The sequence below is a fragment of the Mytilus edulis genome, chromosome 11 (genome assembly GCF_963676685.1).
Source record: "Mytilus edulis chromosome 11, xbMytEdul2.2, whole genome shotgun sequence".
Classification (NCBI taxonomy): domain Eukaryota; kingdom Metazoa; phylum Mollusca; class Bivalvia; order Mytilida; family Mytilidae; genus Mytilus; species Mytilus edulis.
Window position 1 is genome coordinate 75,751,547 of NC_092354.1, and position 27,108 is coordinate 75,778,654.

The 27,108-nt window shown below is 32.1% G+C and overlaps 1 protein-coding gene and 1 long non-coding RNA gene across 5 annotated transcripts; both read left to right on the forward strand.

Annotated features, from left to right (window-relative positions):
• Window positions 1–495: 495 nt before the first annotated feature.
• LOC139496300 (cytochrome P450 2J4-like) lies at window positions 496–13,229 on the forward strand. 4 transcript variants are annotated; one of them, XM_071284809.1, is made up of 10 exons: window positions 566–667; window positions 2,875–2,902; window positions 4,778–5,137; window positions 6,266–6,482; window positions 6,776–6,902; window positions 7,567–7,723; window positions 8,185–8,321; window positions 8,935–9,031; window positions 11,630–11,821; window positions 12,835–13,229. In XM_071284809.1, exons 3-10 carry the CDS (start codon window positions 4,792–4,794, stop codon window positions 13,017–13,019), a joined length of 1,458 nt encoding a protein of 485 aa, XP_071140910.1. In that variant the 5' UTR covers window positions 566–667; window positions 2,875–2,902; window positions 4,778–4,791; the 3' UTR covers window positions 13,020–13,229. The 4 variants fall into 4 exon arrangements, with proteins under 4 accessions (XP_071140908.1, XP_071140910.1, XP_071140907.1 ...); XM_071284807.1 differs by lacking the exon at window positions 2,875–2,902 and having other exon boundaries at window positions 496–667; XM_071284806.1 differs by lacking the exon at window positions 566–667 and having other exon boundaries at window positions 2,648–2,902.
• An 11,828-nt stretch (window positions 13,230–25,057) lies between these two features.
• Window positions 25,058–26,893, forward strand: LOC139496301 (uncharacterized). The gene is made up of 2 exons (XR_011657593.1): window positions 25,058–25,485; window positions 26,499–26,893. It is a non-coding gene; the product is annotated as an uncharacterized lncRNA (long non-coding RNA).
• Window positions 26,894–27,108: the final 215 nt, after the last annotated feature.

A 27,108-nucleotide genomic window follows, 5' to 3' on the forward strand; every position in this document is an offset into this window, starting at 1 on the left:
TGTGCAGTATTTGATAATAACAGTAGGAAAATTAAAAAAACAACCACAAAAAGGAAATGTTCAATAGAAGGTTTACATGGGTTTTAAAAAATAATCATTTAAATTTTGGTTATCAAATTTGCTTAACACAACATTTCTTTAAAACTTTAAATTTTGGTTATCAAATTTGCTTAACACAACATTTCTTTAAAACTTAAAATGTTGACTTCCTCGTTTTGATTCAGTTTTGAATATCAAGAAGACCATCGGACTTTAACCTCATACATGCATTGGTAGTATGTTGATCTCAAACGCTGTAAACTTATGCAAGCTTCAGAAGACTAAGGCAAAAAGGATAACTGTGTGGCGCTAATACGCTTTCGTAATATCACCAACATTTTGTTAAATAAAAAATAAATTACAACTTATATTGTACTTATAAGCAATTTGCTACTTAATGAATTCCATTTATATTTTTTTAGTTAAATTATCAGTAATATAATCGATATTTCACTAACTACTTTGTTTAAGCAACACGTTGACAAGATCAGTAGTATTTAAAGTTAACTATACATATCCGTTATCTAATCACATTTCCGGATTAGGCGATACAAGTTGTTAGTATACTAATTTGCTCTCATATACTTCATGTTATGGACTAAAACTTAGCCTTTATGATCACAATAAAGTAAGTACTTGATTTGATTCGAATCGAAGGCACATACAGTGTCAATAAATATAAGAAGATCTGGTATGAGTGGCAATGAAACGACTCTCCATCCAAGTCACACTTTATAAAAGTAATCCACTATAGGTCAAGATACAGTGATCCTAGGCACATGACGAACAGCATGTTACAAAGAGCCCCAACAGTTACTAGTGTAAACCATTCAAACGGGCTAACAAACTGTCTAATCTATATAAAAATCGAAAAAAAAGAGAAACGCTTATAAACTAAAAAACAGGCAACAAAGATTCATTGACAGTCAAAAAAGATATGACTTGTGCAAAGCCAAACATAAATGTATTGACAGAGAGAAGGATAGTTAGGAGTTCTTTATAGATAAAAATGAAAGTGTGTATGTCTCTATACACCCCGTTTGAAAAGAATACAAATTTAGTTATGTTTTAATGTGCTGATGACAAAATCGAAATTAGTGCTAATGTAAACTATGTTAAAAGATATAATTAAAATATTGGTAAAATAACCCTTACAATTAGGTTTGTTTAAAGGTTCGATAAGTTTATACGGATCACATAGTGATTTCTGCGCTTTTAGTACAATAGTATCGTATTTTGCTAAACATTGACTCTGAAATGTATTCCAATGTATTTTTATAATTTTGATATTTTAAATTGTATCAATTCAAAACATATGCACCATACTTGTTATGTTAACTATCTGTGAAGTGTTAGTTATTAAATAATCCCAGAAGCCTCACTTTATGAAGATTGTAACAGTATTTTACCAAAAAACTATTTTAAAATGCATTCTTATGTATTTTTCGAACTTTGATATTGTTAACTGAATCAATCACAACATATACACCATACTTGTTATTTTAACTTATTGACCAGTGTTTGTTATTAAATAATCCCAGAAATCCTCATTTTATGTATATTTGTAATGATTTTTCCCCCGGAAATCACATTTGAATGCAGATAAATGTCAATAACTAACTATGGCATGGCGTTGGCTTTGTTATATAACATATGCATTTTTGAATACATTTAACTTATGTTTAATAAATGTGTTATTACATAAATCCAGTAATTCACCTTTTTTATAGTCATACTTTTTTGCCAAAAAATGGCGAAAAAATGCCAAATAAGGTAATGAAAAAATCATTTTAGACGAAATTCATGTTAGTTTCATCGGGAAATCCTTCAGAACACTTCTTCTCTAGGATGTGAAATAACATTTTATGATATCCAAATTTACTAATCAAATCTTTGTATATATGAAAGAATATAATAAAAGATTTTAGTAATTTATGGTAACGAAATCCCAGATTTTATAATTTACCAGTACACGTGTTTTTTTGAATTCATTCATTAAAATGTATGACATCACTACACATACAGGCTTATGATTGATTTAAAGGAAAATCGCCGTCTAAAAAAAGGGAAAATTATCAATAGGGAATTAAAAAAACGTCACTTTAGTCGTACATTTTAGTATCGAGTTTCCATTTAGAAATTGAAATGTAAAAAAAACAAGAAAAGAACAACTACTGCTGTTTATGTTAGATTTAGTTAAAGTAAGTTATTTCAATTGATGACGGTGTCAACAGATATATCATGTTAAAGAGGGGTATCTGCGAAAAATACCAGTCGGTAGAATGTTAAATTTCGCGAGCCGTAAGCCGAGGTAAATTCATTCTCAAAGCTATATCTGTTTAATTACACCGAATGTTTATGTTGACAAACGCATTGATGATCGTGACGTTACAAGCGTCCAGTCGGATATAGTATTTGTTGGCAAATACCATGGCAGAGAGGGTAAAAAAGGCATATCCTTATGGCAAATACCCCGGCGGCGTTAAAAATGAACGATATTCATGTGATAACAGTAAATTGGTGAAAAATACACTGGCCATCAACCAATCAAAATCGAGGATTCTTACATAAGGTGTAATTATATTGCAAAGAACTAGATGTATCTTCAATAAAAAAAAATATATATCATGAGGTAGCTCAGTCTATCACATTTTCAAACTAAATCTTTTTATTTGATTTTGTTTATAGAAGGAGTTTATATATGCATATATTAGCGTAATGATTTCCCATGATAGACTTCACATTATGTCATAATTGAATGCAATGCATTCTATTGCACACCTCAGTGACTTTTAACGACTGTGCGTCACATTAATTGTTGTTATTATAATACAGGTGTATGTTTGAACTTTTCTAAAACAAGGTAAGACTTATTATCAGAATATAACAACAACTTGTAATATAAACATGCTAAATGTATGTTCAAATTCTGATAGCAGCAATTGTTTTTCTCATTTTTTGTTTGTTTGAAGTTTCAATATCTATTGTGTAGATTATCTCGGGAATCTGATATTGTAAAAAACAACTTAAAGAAAACATTTTCGTGCATACCTATGACGTTTTTTATCATTTGATCGGTTTATAAAATCTTGTCGTACTTTGGTATTGACAAGTCTTGAGGCAGAAACTCAATGTGCATTTGTGCATAAAATATCTGTCAAAATTAGCCCTGCCATTCATTAATGGCTGATCAATATTTTAATATGCACTAGCTTTATAAGTCACCTGCAGTTGTGTACCAAACACACATTATTATCATTTACAGGTAAGGACATGTAATTCTGAAGTTGTATTATTACGTATACATTATTGAAGATCACAAAGCATACAATTATGATTGACTTTTAAGTTATACATTTTATGACAAAATCATGTTGTTATAATGCTTTAACTTACACAAACAATTACCTAATGATAATACATTGTAAACCACTTATGTACATAATTTAGGTGTGTGTGTAGTGTTATAGTGTTCAATAAGATACACTTACAAAATTTGTCTAGAATAAATTTTATTAACATTGATGTATGTTGCATCCATGGAATACAGATCTTTCTAAACAAGATATTAAAAAAAACTTATTCAATATTACAAGACTTGGGTGTTTTTGAGGTGACAAAACAAAAACGATAATAATTGAAGTAAGCAGAAAAAATATATAGCACCGTACAATTTGGACTTTGCTATTAATTATCTTCATATGTATATATCATTATGTTGGATACTACTAAAACTGAAACTGATATATTCAATTTTTTTTTTCTTTAAAAATAAAAAAAAAAGATGCGTTATGATTGCAAATGAGGCAACTCATTATAAGAGACCAAATTAAAAAAAAAAAAGAAGTGGACAACTTTAGTTCACCGAACCTTTTACGCATTCTTATTTATATTTAAAAACAAAACTATAAAAACCTAATTTAACGAAAAGAGGAAATACCAAAACTAACACCCTTTCAAGACACACAATGGAAAGTTCTTTTTAACCAAGACAATATGACCAATTATTTTTTTACTATTAATCCTTCTTTCCAATTTGTGTTATAGACAATGATAACTTTCAAAAATACAATAAAAAGCGTCTATAATTTACACCATTTTAAAACATTTAAACTAACTATTCCACATCCAGACATCCATCCCCCAAAGCGTGTTTACAAGGGTTTGTTACGTGCAGAAAACGTGGCGCTCTCTCTTTACGGGGACATCACGCATAACAAATCGAACCCACGCTGCGGTAAGTGTTTTATTGCCGGTCGGAGGAAGATATGTAGTGACCATTTTATTCACGTATCACAATTAGTGGATAACAGATCCTGATATTTGTACCCTAGTTTTACCGTAGAACGTATCATGATAGTGTAACCCTACAATATATAAATACAGTTGTATCCTAGAACGTAGCATGCTAGTGCTACCAAATAACGTAAAACAACATGTACAGTTCTTCCTTATACCATATCTTTACATTTTTTCCTTAAAACGTATCATTCTAGTGTTACCATAGAACATATAATTTAAGTTCTATATCTTCGAGCATGTCATTACTATTTTACACCAAGACGTATAATAACAGTGTTACCCTAGAACATATCAATACAGTTCTACCCTATATATATGACATGTTTTTACTGGTCCCCCAGTGTGTCGTATTTCACAGGTTATAATGTATCATCAATATTAGAGGAAGAGGCATTTATTTTGTAAAATTTTCTATTCATTTATTTTATTCTTACAGATTCATCAAAACAAATGATGGAAAACGTTTTTACTGTGGGATTAATAACGTTGATTGTGCTTTTCATAACTTATTTGATTTATAACCGATATCTGAAACCAGGTGATACTCTTCCTGGACCAAAGGCATGGCCCTTTTTAGGAAATCTTATCATGGTTAGTAGAGCCAAAAACTTTTACCAGCTGACAAAAGATTTACAAAAGGAGTATGGGAACGTTTTCAGATTAAAGTTAGGGCAGATAACTATTGTGTTTATTTCTGGACATACCAATATATCCAAAGTTATGGTTGATGATGGCGAAAACTCATCACATAGACCAACCTGGATGTTTTGTCCTAAGCATATCTTTAAAGGCAAAGGTAACATGATAATTACACTACTAAAACCATGTATGTCATTTATATGCAAAGAAAAATAAAGAGTCGGGACCTATTCTTACGCTCCGTTGTGTATGAATTGCAATCTTAAACGGTGTAATCTTGCACTGATTGTACGTTTATACTTATGTTTTAAAAGAAGACAAAATAAGAAAATTCAAATTAAAATGCATCTTCTTTTCCATATGTATTCGGAGGCCGAGAGATTAAATCAGTAAATCTAAACAATTTTAGCATTTCAATATGTCAGACTGGGAGTTTAAGTACTGCATGGGGTACTGCTGACTTCGCTAATACAAGCTAGTTGAAAAGGCAAAAGTAGGCATTATGAATTTGGAATTATGTGAATCACAAAAAAATAATTTTCTACATAGGAAAATACATGTACCAAATCAGGAGTATGACAATTATTTTTCATTGAATTGATGGGTTTCATCTTTTGATTTTGCAATTCGATTAGGCACTTTCCATTTTGAAATCTCCTTGGAGTTGATTATTCTTGTAGTTTTCCTTTAATTTTTCCCACTGCTTGTAAATTAATTTTGGCAAATTTATTAAAACTTATTTTCTGTCTAGGAATACTCATATATAAAGTGTGTACATAGCTATACATACGTCAGGAACAATCCTTCATATACGGTTGTAAAAGTCAGTCTGTATGGGATAAGGCTGACATATTGTTTTTGGTATTTCTACGTCACTTTTTATACAAATAAGGTATTTTACCCGCTTTTATCCAGGTCTTACGTTTCGTTCGTAGTTAACAGTGTGTTTTAACAAAAGCGTTATACCTCCTAAACATTTCATTCAAGATCAAAAGTAAGAATAACATTGATTTCAGAAAAAAAAGGAACTGCTAAAACATGTAAAGCGAGGACACTATCCTCAAACACCTCAGTCGTAGAAAAATGGTAGCGGACGACCAGTTTTATAGACAGCATGGTATGATATTTATCAAAATGTATAGTTTGGTTAAACAACCTCGTGTGTGAACTTAATGGCATGCCATTTTTATTGTTAATATGAAAAAAGCAATACAATTTTGATAATGAATGAGGTTGTTTTTTTTTTTTATATCATTTCCTGAGTTTTTTATCATGTTTTACATAGGCATTGTATGGGCGAATGGACATCAGTGGCTGGAACTAAACAAACTAATAATTCAGGCTCAACATAAAACAACAGTCATAGAGAATATGCAACAACAGTTAACTCTAGAAGTCAACAAACTTTGTCAATTTTTCAGTCCAAATGACGCCACGGATCCGTTAGACCATTTATTTAACAGTACAATAAATATAATGTCGATTCTGGCATTCGGGAAAAGGTAAATATATTGTAGTGTATCATATAAGAGACATCCAGACAAGAGCCATACATTTATTAATTGTATCTTACTGGAAAAGAGGCACAGCGTTGTACAGTACAGCATTGGTACTAATACAGACACAGTGCGTATTATTTCGGTGGTGGGGAGATCGATCCTCGCTACCGTCTTCTCTTTGATAATTCTTTCAAGTTTATATATTTACATAAACAAGGTCGTTAAGAAGCTGTTTCTGATTTTTATAGAAAGTCTATATACATGCAAATTTTTAAGTAAGTTAATGTATTTTGCAGATTGGAATATGAGGATCCTGATTTTACGACATTGCGTACTAGAGTTAAATACATCTTTAAACATGGTCAGAGTTTGGGTAGAAATGAAACTTTGTTTAGCTGGCTTGCGCTGTTTACAAAATCTCAGGTATTTGTACGAATCTATACCAGATATGTTAGGTAGTTATCTAAATATTTAAACTCATCATGTACATGTCATCTGTTTACCCTTACAATGACGAATTTGTTGATTGTATAAACACATGTTGATTCCCGAATACCGTTTTTAAAAGGCTGGTATATTAGATATTAGATATGCACATTTGCTGTCACGTAAATTTGGACAACCTTTACTATCATTTTTATTTTGTATTTTCACAGGAGTAATGGGTATTTGGCCTTTTTTCAAATATCTTTGTCCATGTTATATCAGCGTAACAAAAAGCTCCGATATGCCAAAAAGGTTGTTTGTGATGATGTACAGTAATCTATCAAACTATACTGTCATATTGACTTGTCTATGTTTTATACATGTTATAAGAGTTCATAGGACTGGTTTTTTTTTACTATCGTTTTTTAAAAATAAAACCGCCTATGAAAACTAAAGGGGGTTACTACATGATCTTATCTTCGGTCTCATACGACTGTTTAAGGTGCATTCTGCAAACCTATAAGTTCTATCTCTTATGCTAATTACAGATACCAACTACGTGGTCACCTGTTATGTTCTTAAACTTTGACTTAGCTCAAATGATGATGGTATGGAAGTTAATAACTAACCAATGATACGTATGTAAAATCTATATTTGCAGGTCAGTGAAGTAATTGGAGAAATGGACAAACTACACGCATTCATTAAACAAAAACTAGAGAATCATATCACTGACAATAATTCAAAGTTCCCACTTGATCTATTGGATGTTTATTTGAATCTGTCTGATTCAGAAAGAAAAGACAGTGCCCTATCAGGTTTGTGTGTTACTGCAGCGGGATTTCTGTTTAAATATACAAGAAACAAGTGAATTCAGCTATATAACCAATCACAAGGTCAACCATTCAGTATTTAATAAGCCAATTCATATATGCACACACAATTTTTAGTCGCAAGTTTTCTAGACTTTCAAGTTGTTAGTGCATTTCAGGAAACAACGTATCCAAGGGACAATCACCGGAATGTACAAAATCTCTATCGCTGAAGGCGCAACTATGATGTATGTTCATAAATTCAATTGATCAGAATGCAATGCGGTGTTCTTTTACTGTAAAATATTTATCTGCAACACTGTCATAGAAGCTATGACAATGATTATAAATGATCGCTGACAACACCGACATTGTTCGTCCAAAAAAACAGGATATAATTAAACTTCCATAGCTCGGAAATTGATATTTTGTCAATTTTTTTTTGTCATTATGTTTTTGTTTTCCAGAAAGAAATTTTTTCCAAGCCATCATTGATATGTATATAGCGGCGTACGAGACTTACACAGGCACACTGATGACATTGATGTTTCATCTGCTGAAATACCCGGATGTCCAGACAAAATGCAGGGAGGAAATACATAGGGTAAATCCGGTTGTCTTTTAATTATGATTGCCTAGTTTGTGTACTGTATTGTAATTAAGTTTGACATCTATTCGGGAAACAGTAACCCGTCAGGTTGCACTTGTAACTGTGGTTTCATGATTTGCTTTTGTTTATACGCCCTTTATATGGTATGCTCATTTGGTAGATAATTTGCCCATACGTTTGACCGACTATATGTGTTTAACCACTGGTGCCGACAACCACATTATCATTTATCAATTTTCATGAAATTTAAACACAACATTAACTTGATAAAGGTTTTTAGAAATCGTTATTGTTGCTTTATTCATGATTATCTGTCCTAAATATATTTGACAAGGAAAAACTAATGCAAACAAACTAGACAAAATCTTTGATATCTGTGTTATATGCACTTTTTGAATACTTCCAAATCGACAAGAAAGCCTTACATCTTCGCTTATTTTCCAATCAGTATCATTATGTCAATGTGAACGTACTGAAATTGTATGTAAACATATATTGGTACACTTGATACACAATATCTATACTGATGAACCTAAATCGATAGAAAAAGCAAATGCTGACTATACTTGTTTGCAGACTATTCATGTTTTTATTATATTTGTTCAAGGTGTGTGGAGGAAAACAAACAGTAACGATCGAAGACAGAGATAAACTACGTTACGTGGAATCAACTATTAAAGAAGTATTACGTATTGCTAAACCAGGTGGGTGAGATTCTGACCATATTGCAGTTTGCCAAAGTATTTGTTATTCAGAATGTGAAGATTATTTGTAATTCACTTCGTTGCTCCCCATTTTACAAATTTATGGATTTACTACTCTTTGTATGCACCCTCCGCGGCGGAAGGAGCACTAAGAGTTACCATATTCCATCCATTTGTTTTTTCGTCTGTAAATCTGCATTTTTACTTTATTTTGCCTCGAACGAAAGTTAAAAAAAATCTCATATACAGTGCTTAATACCACGAAACACATATCAAGTGTGAACTTGGGTTGCTTCCCTTTAAACATTTTGAAGTTATGTTGCTTTATAAAGTTATATACAAGCGGTAGCATTATCTGTGTCTTATATATATATTCTCCATGTTTTCTATACATTTTTTTGAGAGAAAAAAATCATTGTTTTTAAATTTGTTTTACATGGATCAAATAGGAACTTTGAATACACATATATATGGTGTTATTACCAATGACAACTGTTCACAAGAAACCAAATTATAGAAATTAACAACTTTAAATTAAATGTACAGCCTTTAACTTTGAGTTTGAATACGCCTTTAACTATATTTAAAATTGGTTTTCATTGACTAATATCGAATCCCTTTTGGTAGGATATATATGGCTAATTGTTCATTACCAACCACATAAATGTGTACATGTATATATGTTACAGTGAATTTGTATAATCAGTGATTATGTAAAATCCCTGAAATTTTCAGGGATTATATAGAATCACTGACTTGTTTAGGGATTTTATATAATCAATAAAATTTTCAGGGATTATGTATAATCACTAGAAAAAAACGTTAGGGATTATACATAACAACTGAAATGAAGAAATAGTTTTATTTATAAAGAAAATGAATAAAAGTCAAATAATATATTCTATAAAATCATAATAAAACATCATTATAAACATAAATTGTAAAATGTTAAGCACAATATATCAAAATGATAACCCAATTTTTCCGACATAGTCGGTATAGTTTCGGTTACTTAAGGACGCTTAACTTAACTGATATCAGTGATTCTACATATTCCCTGAAAAATCAGGGATTCTACATAATCCCTGATTATACAAATTCACTGTAACATGTACATGTTAGCTCTTCAAATGATTTTAGAACTTAAACATTAGGTGCATACCGTACAGAAAAAGTTATCTTCGCGAAATTTGACTTTTAATAATCAAATACACCGTATCAACTTTGGCGTTTGTACCTACTTAAGATTGAACAATAAAAAAGTAAACTTCTATGTCTCGTAGAATTTAATATGTCCGAAACCGATGATTCTTTCATTTTCTCTTGATGTCTCCGTAAATAATGTGGAGTGTATCAATTTGAAATGATTAAGCCAAAGCTTGTTAATCGTACAATCAAGTATACATTGATTACATTCACATTGGTTTGCATTGCACAATTTTTGAGTTAGCATTTCGTTATGACAACGCCTTGCACGACGGAGATTGCACATTCAGATATACATGTAGTTCTACACAATATAAGAATAAAATTGAAATAGTGAAGTAAATCGTAAAATGTATTCGTATTCCAGATCTAAAATGCTGTTTACAAACATGAATACTAATCATGTTTCCCTAAGATCTTGCCCCGAGCAGAGAGACGAGTTCTAATTAATTTTATATTTTGGGATTACCAATAGCAATCAAGGTAGTAGACAATTGATCTGTCAAATTGATTACCTCGATGACAATTTTCAATGAAAACATAACTATTTAATGATTTCAATACCAATTTATATCAACTCTATCAAAATTTAATAAAAGTCCGGTTAACCGATTAGCGTTTTTGGTATTCAATATTCGGTCGTTCAAACGGTTATGTTAACCGTTGACAACACTATTATAAACTAATAAGAAAAACTTTGAACTTGTAGAAAAGGAGATATTTCATTTCTTTTTAAAAAAAAAAATCCTGTATTTATGAGACTTCGAAAATTACGTAAATAATGTATTAAGATTGATTGTTGTAAACCATTTGTAAAATCGTACAATTATTGAGTATACAAAATTGTTACCATTTTCATGTCAATGGAAATATTTTATAAATAAATTATACCGGTGGTTTTTCTCTAACAATTTTGATAAACCCTAAGTAAACCACATCTTCTTATATCTATATAGTCTATTTAAAACCTTGTTGTTTTAAGACTGATAGCCTATTTCCCTCTTTCGGTGCTAAATTATAATATGTATCGTTTCACATTTTCTAGCAGTTATTACAGCTGTATTCCAAACCTCACATATTCAATATGTTCGTTTGCGAAGTCTTTCAAAATAACGTAACCGATATGATGATATAAGCAATTATCCGTCAATTGTGGATGCTTATCTGAAATTTTAATTAAAGTTATCATTAGCAACGTTGTGAGAATTACGTATTCAATGTATATCTCAAAGTAGATTCAATGTGCTTAAATATATAATGTCGTGCGAAAATAACGCGTTCAATGTTTATGTATATGTATCTACTATTGTAACTGTATCATATGCTCTTATATTACCACGTGCTAGCTGGTAGAATATTTCTTTCGTCTTGTTATTTTTCCTTTCTTTTTAGTTGTTCTTGCCATATACAGAACCAACCCGCGTGAAATAAAAGTAGAGAAATATACTATTCCAGCTGAGTCTATCATACTATTTGATTTAAATGACCCACAGATCGACCCTAAACTATGGGACAATCCTAATGAATTTGATCCTGACAGGTGGGAAACGCCACAGAAGAATGGATATCTTCCCTTTGGTATAGGTAAATGTAAAACATAGACATACACAATGTATCACGAAATGATATACCTACTAGATTTACCTTTTATCCCATCGAACAGATACAGTTAAGTCGGCCTCATATCTTGAACTACATCTAGAAATTGACAATCAGGGTCGGTTGAAAACAAATATTTACGACAAAAGAGATGATTGCAGCTTTCCAATTTTGAACTTTCCATTTCTAAGTAGCAACATTCCAGCCGCACCTGAATACGGGGTATATATCTCCTAATTGATACGATATTCCCGTGATTAAATTTTCTATCATGATATTTTAGATAGAGGATTGCTGCTCACAAGAAAGCTATTAAACCTAGTATTCAATATGGTGAAGTTGAAACTATCCCTTCGAAAATTTTACGGATGCCATCACGAGTTGGTTGACCGTTATGGAATAACCGTTTCACAAATGGTATCGGATCGTTCCCTACGTCGTAGCTACAATCCTCTTCCCTTTCATGAATTAGACTATCAACATAAGCAACACGTCGGGTGCATGCCACATGTGGTGGGGTTCGTTTTGTTTATTTTTTAGTTTTCTATGTTGTGTCATGTGAACTATTGTTTGTCTGTTGGTCTTTTTCATTTTTAGCGATGACGTTAGCAGTTTATTTTCGATTTATGAGTTTGACTGTCCCTCTGGTATCTTTCGTCCCTCTTTTAATGAGATTCATCCGCTCTTACTTTTCGTATGATTACCCTCATGTCCCCATGCTTAGTAAATATTAGTGGTTTTGATATTTATAAAGTGCTGTTATGTTAACTCATACCTAAAGGAGAGGCGTAACATTACTAAAATTGAGATTTAAATGAATGAATCGAAAACATACAATACCATGGTAAAAAGCAATAAACGGTCAAAATTAGGAAAACAAGCACAACACGAACCCTTAAAAACCATATATATAACATATTCTGTCCGCAAAATCATCTAGTAAGATAAAGGCCCCTTTATGTCCAATATAGACTTAAAAATATGCTTATGTTTTACAGGACCAAGACGATGTGTAGGTGCACCAACAGTCGAATTGTCACTTTTCTTTATGATAACAAATATACTTAATAAGTTTGAATTAATACCTGAAGATGAGAGAAACCTGCCGATGGAACGAGACTGGACTGGTATATCTCTCTTTCCTAAACCCTTCAAAATGTTTATGAAGCCTGTTGAATACTAACAATACACTTAAACTGATTGAGCACATACGTACATTGACCTAAAATGGTTTACTTTTTTGAAATTGTTATTTGGATGGAGAGTTGTCTCATTGGCACACACACCACATCTTCTTATATCTGCATACTACAATATTTGTATTTAGCAACATAATTGTACAATATATATACTTCAATAATGTAAAGAAATCAATAAATATATTTTTCCTTCAGCAATCTTTCATTGTCTCTTTTATATTTATCTAGTTAAACATGCTAAATATAATCGTGTGTATGTCGTTTCAGCTTTGTGACTTCCTGTCATATGTTATTCAGGAATTCGGACAGTCACTTAAAACTGTTTCAAATAGTCCGTTTATATTTTTGTTTTGTTTTTGCCTTTCTTTCCAATATTGAAAAATCATTTCGGTTAAATATGGGAATAAGGAGATGAAAAATTGATAACAAAATAACTTACAAAAAAGCTTATACAATATATGACATGTATGAACCAACGATACCCAATGAACATCCTGACTTGGGACAGGCACATTAATGATACTGTTGGGATGAAGATATTTGTGGACGATAAAGTCTTTCTGTCTTCCTACATTGGCAAATGTAGAGATTATTCTAAAAGGCCTTATATTCATTGTCATGTTTTGTAATATTTTACAATTTTTGTAATCTTTTACACAAATCATCTCTGACACTACTGGGACTAATGTAACCGAACAAAATCATCATTTTAAAATGTGTCAGATAACCGTGTGTACAAACTAAAATGACTGATATCGCTTCAAGTAGAACATAGCTTTGTCTATTATTTTTAAAACGTAAAAAAAGGAGAAATCTCACAGGAAAAATATATGTCCAGAAAAAAACTCTACCAATAGTCAATATATACGTCCAGACTGTTAGCAAAATTCTTATAAAACTTGAGCTAAATTCTAATAGGAGTTATTGCCCATAAATGACAATTTTTTCGATTTTATTTTTCATTATTGACTTTTATCACGAAACTATGATATTTAGAGAAAATCATTTTTTGTTCTGCTAATGTATAACAGACACATAAACACTCTAAATCACATATTCAATCAGTCAGACAAGATATATATTAATAAGTCAAATAAACTGAACAGACTAAAAGATCAGTAATACAAGATCGACTAAACAGAGATTTGTTACATGTTCTATTTTAGTCTTCAATTTTAGAGTGTGTCCTTTGTTTTACATGTCTTATGACCAAGATGAGCGATACAGGCTCTTATGAACCTCTAGATATATTTTTATGATAATGACATGTGTGTGTGGTCGTTAATTTAGTAAGAGTGACAAGCTCAAAGCTGTGTCTAAAGTTATTTTATTTTAATATTTTGACATAACGATAAGATAACAACAGGGTTTCCTAAATATGTTTTGGATGAATGAGTTCTAGGTGAAAAGTATGTTAATGCATGTAATGTTAGTAAACAAACATATAAACTATTTTGGGTCTCTTTCAAGGTCAAGAATCCAGAAATAACTTGTCCATGTGATTACACAGATCAACAGTCCTATACTATCTAATCAACGGACATTTGTCCAAACACATCTAGCAAGAGTTTTACCGCTAATTGTTGTTACTACTTTTAAAGATTTTATCAATAACTTTTGTAATGCTATTTTTGGAAACATTTAATATAAAAAAGAAGATGTGGTATGATTACCAATGAGACAATTTACTACATTATTATGGAAATGTAAACAAAAGAGGGACACCAGCTACCAAAGGGACAGCGAAATTCATAGGACAAAAATAATCTGACAACGCCATGGCTAATTAAATAAATACAAAAAAATACAAATAATAGTACACAAGACATAACATCTGAAGATTCACAAAACGCACCTAATAAAAACTGGGAGTTATATCAGGGGCTCAGGAAGGATAGGCAGATCCTGCTTCACATTTGGCACCCGTCGTGTTGCTCATGTTATAACAAACCCGGTAAGTAGTCTAATTCGGTAGTTAACGTTAAAGAGATTGGAGTTGCGACTTATCCAATATATTCAGTGAAAGGTTATTCCATTACGGTCAACCAACTCGTCCAGTAACTGTACATTCGTGCTTAACCTTCAATGAAGATTCAAAGTTATCAATAAATTAAAACTTGGTAATGTTAAGAATATTGACAACTAGTGAATGCTAACCAGAGTTAAAAATATATGATTGCAATTCTTTAAAACGTACTTAGAAAGAAGATCGAACTTCTGAGTATTCTACTGTCATAACTCACAATTAACGTGTATACACAATAACATAATATTGTTATATATAGTATAATACGCGATACCGATCATGTGCTTGCGTCAACTTACCCCAAAACAGATTTAATGTAATATTATCACAATTTCCGGTTAAGATATGACTAAATAACCATATCCCGATATCGGTAGCTGAATACGTTAATTACAGTTGTATTACATATAATGCCATTAAATGAATATTGAATAAAACGTGTGAGCAAAACAAACAGACAAATGTAAAAATAAGAGTAGAGCAGTTAACATTTTGTTTTAATCTTAGTCTCTACAAAAAAAATTATATGTCATCAAAGAAAAAGAAAAAAAACGTATCGATAAAGCACATTAGCAAAATTATTTGCGAACAGGGGGAATGTGAACAAGCCCTAACACCCGTTTGATTAAGATTACGTTAGTTGCACAATGTGCTATTCGTCTAATACAACATTTATAGGGTCAATAAATTATGTTTTGGGGTGAGAGCGAGTCTCGAACCTCTATTTATAAATTACTTACCCAATATATATTGTATTAGGTTGCTAGCGCGTTGTGTAAATATTTGTCTTACCGACTGTCTTTACCTGTGGTATTTAGACTATTGATCCATTAGAGGAATCACGTCGTCAATATTAATAATCTACAAACAATGATCTTAATTAAATAACCCCTCAGTTTTTCTCAAAACGGTATTATTTTTTACTAATGGACATAACACCACTACTAACCGGGTCGTGAAAAATACAAATCTTCTAATCCTACACTGGTTTATACGAAAACAAATGCCAAATAATAACAAACTGTAAGCTTTTACTGTATTTCAATCAATCATTATCGATTTTTAGGTCTGTTTAAACATTTCAGATTATTCCTCAACATCTCAAACACGCAAGTACAAAACAAAGTATTTTAGCTACACATATTTGTTGTCTGTTTATATACTCAGTAAAGTGTTTTTAGATATAAGTATAGGCGACAAATTCAAAACTTTTTTTTTACTTTTGATTATCAATTTCCTTGTTAAGATTACATACTCTCGTCCGAATATGCACGTAATATTTACCACTGGATCCATTAGCCTTATCCAATAAATGTTTACTCTTTCTATGTCTGTTTTCTCCCCTTATAACTACACTCAGTCCAATTAAATTTGTTTATAAAATTTGATATCATGTGTTTATACTTTTCAGTCATTACAGATGCTCTATATAATTTACTAAGAAATCGTTGGAGCTTATTTTGTTTCCTTACTAAAAAGAAGTTTTTCAACGTCTTCATATCTTCACGGTTTCATATTAAACATTTTAAATATCCGTTAAATTTTGTAAGCAACATTTGAGTGTCATTTTGCTCTTTATTTTAAGACATATGTACATGTATCGGAACCGCTTCTCCAGTAAATAAGTATTTTATTGAAAAATGTTCACTGACTGTATATAATAGTTAATTTAACCTCAAACTTGTTGTTTGTACAGTGTAACTGCTGTAAAAAAATAAGAATTCCTAAATCACAAACATCTATAATGTACAAGCTCCCGATAAGATGAAGAGGCCGCACAAAGAGTTGTTCAAAAGGGTTCCCATGGATCATATGTTTCCCTTCGCCATTCATAAGCGATGGACTAGTTAGCATATGAACCAATACCAATCTTGTTACTCATTCGCACCCGCCATGGTATATTGCACGTTTTACTTGCTGAGAAAGACTAGACCGAGTCGTGGGAATAGCCTCAATAAGTATTTCCTTTTCCAAAAACGCATTTTTTCTTGCTTCTTTAACCCCATCTGATAAGTTTGTTCGATCTTTCAAAAAAACCACGTATCGTTCTATCAAAGACATTTTTAAATCCATAGCTGGTGATGTTGGCTGATCAATCATCATTCTAAATGATAGAGTCACATCTTTAAATACCATCCATGTCACCAACGCAGTTCCGTTTCCAGCAAACGTGTAATATCTCAATGCATAGTGTATTTGAATGGTCATGGATAGATATATACCTGAAGCTTTTCTCACTTCCAAATGCAAGCCAAAGTTTGCCTGCCCCTATGTCACTGAAAAGCGAAACAGCAATGACAGCAACATCAGTATCGACTGTTCGAGTCATGACTCAGTTAATTATGCGTTTCACTGCATCAGACACATGCATCTTGATTCAAGTGTCAGTCTCTTCATGTGAACATGATGCTAAGCTTGAAACATCATCATGTGGTGGATAACACTGAACATCCTGAGCAACTGTTGCTACAACTACCTTTTCCTCAAAATCTATTGAGCAAGCTGTTGTGAATGAAAACTTAGTTCTTTCTGATTGTCGTCATCTTGTTTTGACTCTTGATTCGTCTGTGTATTTCCTTTCCCCTAAATGAAGCACTTGCTGCTTATAACAAATGATCAGGATATTCTATGTTATCTACCTCGAGATGCATTTCAAGTTTATCACCATGTTCACATTAAGAGGCTTATATTAATCGAATCATGGTGCATGTGTCTGATGCAATGATACACGAACTTGCACGAGTCATAATTCGAATAGTCGTTACTGATGATGCTGTCATTACTGTTTCGCTATTCCGTAACAGGGGTAGACGATCGAAGGATTGTGTTTGGGAGGGCAAAAATCTTTGGATGAATATAAATCAATGACCTTTCAAATGCAGCTGGCAATGAGTGATTACACTCAGTTATTGTGATGCATGTCTTTACCAGTTGTGATATGGTTCTCTGATTTCTTGAAAAGGAAAAATAGACTGCGTAGGAGACATTGATGGCATTTGAAGATGTGACTTTAACATAAAAAAATATGATTGATCAGCCTAAATCACCGAGGTTTAACTGTAAGATCACACAAACTTTTCAGATGGGGTTAACATGGTTAACGAATCAAAAAAATAACTATTTGCGCAAAAGGGAAGACTAATTTAGGATATTCCCTCAAACTGGACTAGTCTTTTCCAGCATGTAAAACGTGCAATATACTAAGGCAGGTGTTTAGGAGGACGAGCTTTGAATTGGCTCTTATGCTACCCAGTTCAGGCGCTAATGGATGGCGAAGGGACACATAGGATCACTTTTAAATAACTCATTTTAAGGCCTCATCATTTCAGAAGCTTGTACATTGTGGTTGTACTGGGGAATGCGGTTCAATGCCAAAAAAAAAAAGCTACATCCTAAGCATCAGAATCCAAGCCATAAAATCAGTTTAAATGGACACATACTACAACACGTCAAGCATTACCCGTACCTAGGCCTTCAAATTTCGGAAGACCTCAAATGGCCCACCCACTTATTAAACGTGGCAAAGAAAGCAAATTCAACACTATAGGCTTTCAAAGACGAAACTTGAAATACTGCCCACAAGATTGCAAAAAAAAAATTCATCACCATAGATTACAAGTCAAGATAGGACGGGTGTGTCTCCAATATGCTTGCCCAACTGGAACTACAAGACCTCGAGACAATTGCAAGACGAACAAGCTAGAAGTTATTTTATGTACAAAGTGGTTTAGGGGCTGATTCCCGCTATTGAATCAGACGAATTTCTCAAAAAGCACGTCCTAAGAGAAACATAACTGCCAATAAGTTCGAAGAATACCACTCAACAAATATTGTGGAAAAGCAGGTAAAGAATCACTCTAAGTGTTTTGACATTCCACTAAGCAAAACACCACAATACTAAACTCATTCTTTGTAAAGACAGTGATCGCGTCGAACTAGCTCGACGACTCTATAGTGCACGCATCAAGCGTAGAGATTGTCAAATATGCTCTTACGCCTCGTCAATCAATTGGCGGCGCTCTCTCAAACCGTTATATTAAAGCCCGAATTGGTATCGACAATGTATTCATACAGATACAGATACAGATACAGGGGATGTCGCGGTCGTTGTTAATGTGGGAAATCGGGTCTCCCGTGCACTGCTTTGTTTGCATGTGGTGGTGATTGTGAATAAACATGTAATTTTTGCCAAATAGTAGTACTTTGAAAAATGTTTTAGTACTTCATTAATTTTATTTTGTCTAAACCGATCTATCTAAAACTCTAAATCAAAGATATGGATTGAGAACTCATTTTTGAAATTTACAACATAATAAAATTAATGGTTTTGATGATAACTAGAAGCCAATAGTTTAATGACAAGCAAAATAAAAACAACATAAAAAAACATTTTCTTTACATTTTGAAAAAAGTTGAATATTAAAATAGAAAATTGATATTTCTATGTCTGCCATTTTGCATATACCGGAAGTAAGGTTTTTAACGAGATATGTCTTGTACATTGTATCCATGAGAAGCACAAAAGAATGGTTGCTGCACAATGTAATGATAGTAGCAATACATTAAAAAACATTTCAATTACCCTCCCTAAAAATAAGCTTATTCTAGTACTATATCCGCCATTTTGGATTTTACCGGAAGTAGGGTTTTTGAAGATATCTTATCTATATCATATATCCAAAAGTAGTATATAACAAAGGTTGGTACCAAATATAATGTTAGTAGCATGTTAATAACACCTTTTCACATACTAGCCTTCGATATAGGGCTGATTTAAGTATCATTCTGTCATTTTGGATTTTACCGGAAGTGAGACAATTTTTTCAAATGACTCCCTATCTGAAATAAAAGAGTAATACTTGAGGAAGGTCTATGCCAAATTTCATGCCTGTAACAGGATGTTCACAATTCGTCTGAAATATGCTTGTAGCCGCCGGACTTCTTGTATCAAAATTAACTTGAATGAGATACCTTGACATCAGTAGATCAGAAAACGACGGGATTTTCCCTTAACAACTTAATTAATGGGAACAAGGTTTTAAACGAAATATATATTGTTGTCAATTGGATCAATTGATAGATACTACTTAAATTAAGGGACTATTCAAAATTGTTTTTATTCTATTAACACGTATGTCAACGGATAGAGTTCTCAACAGATTATTAGTCAGCGAAATATTGTCATAGTTATATATGTTTCTAGTATACCACTAACAATAGAACAGCCATAGTAGGTGTATGAAATGTTCCTGTAGTGTACATGTCGGGCTGGCTTGTTTCATCTGACATAAAACTCATTAATTATGATAACATATTTGAAGTTGATAGTAAACCTTCACATTACAAACTTTCAACATCAATTCCATCGTTTGAATAACACAGTAACAGTATTCAGCGTGAACATTCCTGTTCACGTCTACATATATATATATATATATATTTTATTTATTTATGTCTTCTTCTTCTCAGTGTACTGTATGAGAAGAAAGTTGATAAACCAGGGATATGTCAAAGAACGTCTTACCCATTTTCTTATCGGAAGGTACCAATACCTTGTTGATAAATATTCCGTATCAACTTCACAAATAATACACGATGGTCTTGAGGTGTAGATTTTGGATACCGAAGTTCTTTATCATCCTAATAACGTGTTATATTATTCTTTTATTTATCTTTATATGAATATGACTTTTACTGTTAAGTCTTTTTTTGATGATATCCATATGACGTGGCTCTGTACCTAAACATCCCGTCATTGTGTTATTGTTCTATTATACTTTTTGTATTATTGTCTTTCATGTTTGCTTATGGGCTTTGTCTATCTGCATTTTTGTGTTCTTCGATACACATGACATGACTCTGTACTTATACATTCCGTCATTTTGCAATTGTTCTGTGATAAATTTTGTTTTCTTGTCTTCCATGTATGCCTATTTGTACTTCTTTGTTACATATTTGTTTGCTATTTATCAAAATTCCGACATATATTTTCCAAAGGGCATTTGATAAGTTACTATTAACATCTGTTCTAACAGTTTTCCATATGTCCATACAACATATTATTATTTAGAAGACAAAATATGCAAAAATGTTGACATCTTATAAAATAAGAAGTTTTCTGTCCTTGACCTTTCGTTGTGATTTGACGGAAACTGAAACCATACGAATTTTGACGACCGCGCAAAAAGGATAGAACAGATGTTGTGCTTTCGAATGGTATATGATTAAGCCGTATGTTAGGTGGGTGCATTTTAAATTGTATAGGTAATGTCACTCATCTAATATTTAACATGCTGATTTTTATTATAAAAAGAGAAATATACAGTTTCTTGTAAAACACGCAATGAAGTAATTGAATAGTGTAGGATAATACCATTGTAAAAATATATTGTCAATTCAAATGTCAAATACTTTTAAATTAAATCTGATGAAGGAATGACAAACTTTAGATAAAATGAATTCCTTTTATTATACACGTTGACATTATCAGAATGTGGTAAACCTTGACATGTGTGCGATTAACTGACAAAATGAATTGTATCGTATGATATACTTCATTTATTATTTTATAATTTGATAATTATGTGACGCACCAGTGCAGCAACTCACAATAATTTCTTTACTTGCTGATATCAATATTAAAAAAAGATGTAATTTTTCAATTTATAAGAAATAATACATCGTGAAATATGCATCACATGCTGTATCAGCCAAGGTATGATGCAGCATTTGATTCTGGTTTACCATGTATTACACACTTTATCACATATATAAACAGATTGTTTTTTTTATCAAAACTAAATTCTCCTTTCAACATCAAATTTCTGGATGATTGGTAGAATATCCAGTACAGATTTACGGGCACACAGTAAGCATACCCAGGGCCAATTTATGAAGTTGCACTATGGTCTCAACTACTACAACAATACCACCGTTGCATTCATGATCCTAGAATAAAGTGCGAGGGTTTATGGTTGCCCAACATCTGGTTACCCAACATGTGTTACATTATCCGACCGTGTAAGGGCTGTATAGGCAGTCTAGGTCGTTAAAAACTTCCATTATCATGTCTTATATGTATTTTTTTTGTTGAACTTAACATCTTACACAATTGGGAGGTCTTTGCTAATTTACATTCATTTAAATTATTATTAAGTTGTTCACACACAATTATGTGATGTATACTTGAAGAGAAGAGTACAACTAAATATCAATATCAATACATTTTATTTGTCTTATACATTATACATGCCTCCACAAACACTGGTTAGCACATCTGCAGACGAAGATCATCTTTTAGTCGCCTTTTCCCAATGGTTGGTTTTCCGACTTAGTTTGACATATTTTTGTACCCCCACCCCCCTATAATGCTCAAAACTGTTCGGGATTTCAATCGTTCTTTTCATTCTCTTTCCTTTCTTTTGTACGTAAGAAATTCTTTTAATTATGAGTGCTAGTTTGTGTACTGTATTGCAATTTAGTTTGGCACATATTCGGGAAACAGTAACCCGTCAGGTTGCACTTGCAACTGTGGTTTCATGCTTTGCTTTTGTTTATACGCCCTTTATTTGGTATGCTCATTTGGTAGATAATTTGCCCATACGTTTGACCGACTATATGTGTTTAACCACTGGTGACGACAACAACATTATCATTTATCAATGTTCATGAAATTTAAACACAACATTAACTTGATAGAGGTTTTTAGAAATCGTAATTGTTGCTTTATTCATGATTATCTGTCCTAAATATATTTGATAAGGAAAAAATAATACAAACAAACTAGACAAAATCTTTGATATCTGTGTTATTTGCACTTTTTGAATACTTCCAAATCAACAAAAAAGCCTAACATCTTCGCTTATTTTCCAATCAGTATCAGTATGTCAATGTGAACGTACTGTTTATATGAAATTGTATGTAAACTTATATTGGTACACTGTGATACACAGTATCTATACTGATGAACCTAAATCGATAGAAAAAGCAAATACTGACTTTATTTGTTTGTAGACTATTCATGTTTTTATTATATTTGTTCAAGGTGTGTGGAGGAAAACAAACAGTAACGATCGAAGACAGAGATAAACTACGTTACGTGGAATCAACTATTAAAGAAGTATTACGTATTGCTAAGCCAGGTGGGTGAGATTCTGACCATATTGCAGTTTGCCAAAGTATTTGTTATTCAAAGTGTGAGGTGTAGTTGTAATTCACTTCGTTGCTCCCCATTTTACAAACTTATGGATTTACTACTCTTTGTATGCACCCATCGCGGCGGAAGGAGCACTAAGAGTTACCCTATTTCGTCCATTTGTTTTTTCGTCCGTAAATCTGCACTCTTACTTTATTTTGCCTCGACCGAAAGTTAAAAAATTATATACAGTGCTTAATACCACGAAACACATATCAAGTGTGAACTTGGTTTGCTTCCTTTTAAACATTTTGAAGTTATGTTGCTTTATAAAGTTATATACAAGCGGTAGCATTATCTGTGTCTTATATATATATTCTCCATTTTTTCTATACATGTTTTTGAGAGAAACAAATCATTGTTTTTACTTTTTTATAACATGGATCAAATAGTAACTTTGAATACATATATATGGTGTTATTACCAATGACAACTATTCACAAGAAACCAAATTATAGAAATTAACAACTATAATTTAATTTACAGCCTTAAACTTGAGTTTGAATACGTCTTAACTATATTTAAAATTGGAGTGTTCATCGACTTATATCGAATCCCTTTTGATAGGATTTATAGGGCTACTTGTTAATTACCAACCACATAAATGTGTACATGTATATACATGTTAGCTCTTCAAATGTTTTTAGAACTTAAACTTTAGGTGCATACCGTACAGAAAAAGTTATCCGAAGTTTGACTTTATATAATCAAATACACCATATCAACTTTGGCGCTTGTACCCACTAAAGATTGAAAAAAAAAAAAAAACCAACTTCTAGGTCTCATAGAATTTAATATGTCTGAAACCGATGATTCTTTCATTTTCTCTTGTTGTCTCCGTGAATAATGTGGAGTATTTCAATTTGAAAAAATTAAGCCAAAGCAGACTACTCGTACAATCAAGTATACATTGATTACATTCACATTGGTTTGCATTGCACAATTTTTGAGTTAGCATTTCGTTTAAAGTCTGACAACGCCTTGCACGACGGAGATTGCACATTCAGATATACATGTAGTTCTACACAATATAAGAAAAACATTGAAATAATGAAGTAAATCGTAAAATGTATTCGTATTCTTGATCTAAAATGCTGTTAACAAACATGTATACTAATAATGTTTCCCTAAGATCTTGCCCCGAGCAGAGAGACGAGTTCTAATTAATTTTATATTTTGGGATTACCAATAGCCATCAATATAGTGGAAAATTGATCTGTCAAATTAATTACCTCGATGACAATTTTCAATGAAAACATAACTATTTAATGATTTCAATACAAATTTATATCAACTCTAATATTAAATATTCGGTCGTTCAAACGGTAAGGTTAACCGTTGACAACACTATTATAAACTAATAAAAAAAAAGCAACTTTGAACTTGTAGAAAAGGAGATATTTTCATTCCTTTTTCTGAAAAAAAATCCTGTTTTTATGAGACTTCGAAAATTACGTAAATAATATATAAAGACTGATTGTTGTAAACCATTTGTAAAATTGTACAATTATTGAGTATACAAAACTGTTATCATTTGCATGTCAATGGAAATATTATCAATAAATTATACCGTTGTTTTTTCTCTAACAATTTTGGTAAACCCTAAGTAAACCACATCTTCTTATATATATAGTCTTTTTAAAACCTTGTTGTTTTAACACTGATATCCTATTTCCCTCTTTCGATACTAAATTATAATATGTATCACATTTACATGCGGTTATTACAGCTGTATTCCAAACCTCACATATTCGATATGTCCGTTTGCATTTTTTTTCCAAACTACGTCACCAATATGTGGATGCTTATCTGATATTTTAATTAAAGTTATCATTAGCAACGTTGTAAGAATGACGTATTCAATGTATATCTCAAAGTAGATTCAATGTGCTTAAATATATAATGTCGTGCGAAAATAACGCGTTCAATGTTGATGTATATGTATCTACTATTGTAACTGTATCATATGCTCTTATATTACCACGTGCTAGCTGGAAGAATATTTCTTTCGTCTTGTTATTTTTTCCTTTCTTTTTAGTTGTTCTTACCATTTACAGAATCATCCCGCGTGAAATAAAAGTATGGAAAGATATTATTCCAGCTGAGTCTATCATACTATTTGATTTAAATGACCCACAGATCGACCCTAAACTATGGGACAATCCTAATGAATTTGATCCTGACAGGTGGGAAACGCCACAGAAGAATGGATATCTTCCCTTTGGTATAGGTAAATGTAAAACATAGACATACACAATGTATCACGAAATGATATACCTACTAGATTTACCTTTTATCCCATCGAACAGATACAGTTAAGTCGGCCTCATATCTTGAACTACATCTAGAAATTGACAATCAGGGTCGGTTGAAAACAAATATTTACGACAAAAGAGATGATTGCAGCTTTCCAATTTTGAACTTTCCATTTCTAAGTAGCAACATTCCAGCCGCACCTGAATACGGGGTATATATCTCCTAATTGATACGATATTCCCGTGATTAAATTTTCTATCATGATATTTTAGATAGAGGATTGCTGCTCACAAGAAAGCTATTAAACCTAGTATTCAATATGGTGAAGTTGAAACTATCCCTTCGAAAATTTTACGGATGCCATCACGAGTTGGTTGACCGTTATGGAATAACCGTTTCAAAAATGGTATCGGATCGTTCCCTACGTCGTAGCTACAATCCTCTTCCCTTTCATGAATTAGACTATCAACATAAGCAACACGTCGGGTGCATGCCACATGTGGTGGGGTTCGTTTTGTTTATTTTTTAGTTTTCTATGTTGTGTCATGTGAACTATTGTTTGTCTGTTGGTCTTTTTCATTTTTAGCCATGACGTTAGCAGTTTATTTTCGATTTATGAGTTTGACTGTCCCTCTGGTATCTTTCGTCCCTCTTTTAATGAGATTCATGCGCTCTTACTTTTCGTATGATTACCCTCATGTCCCCATGCTTAGTAAATATTAGTGGTTTTGATATTTATAAAGTGCTGTTATGTTAACTCATACCTAAAGGAGAGGCGTAACATTACTAAAATTGAGATTTAAATGAATGAATCGAAAACATACAATACCATGGTAAAAAGCAATAAACGGTCAAAATTAGGAAAACAAGCACAACACGAACCCTTAAAAACCATATATATAACATATGCTGTCCGTAAAATCATCTAGTAAGATAAAGGCCCCTTTATGTCCAATATAGACTTAAAAATATGCTTATGTTTTACAGGACCAAGACGATGTGTAGGTGCACCAACAGTCGAATTGTCACTTTTCTTTATGATAACAAATATACTTAATAAGTTTGAATTAATACCTGAAGATGAGAGAAACCTGCCGATGGAACGAGACTGGACTGGTATATCTCTCTTTCCTAAACCCTTCAAAATGTTTATGAAGCCTGTTGAATACTAACAATACACTTAAACTGATTGAGCACATACGTACATTGACCTAAAATGGTTTACTTTTTTGAAATTGTTATTTGGATGGAGAGTTGTCTCATTGGCACACACACCACATCTTCTTATATCTGCATACTACAATATTTGTATTTAGCAACATAATTGTACAATATATATACTTCAATAATGTAAAGAAATCAATAAATATATTTTTCCTTCAGCAATCTTTCATTGTCTCTTTTATATTTATCTAGTTAAACATGCTAAATATAATCGTGTGTATGTCGTTTCAGCTTTGTGACGTCCTGTCATATGTTATTCAGGAATTCGGACAGTCACTTAAAACTGTTTCAAATAGTCCGTTTATATTTTTGTTTTGTTTTTGCCTTTCTTTCCAATTTTGAAAAAAAAACATTTCGGTTAAATATGGGAATA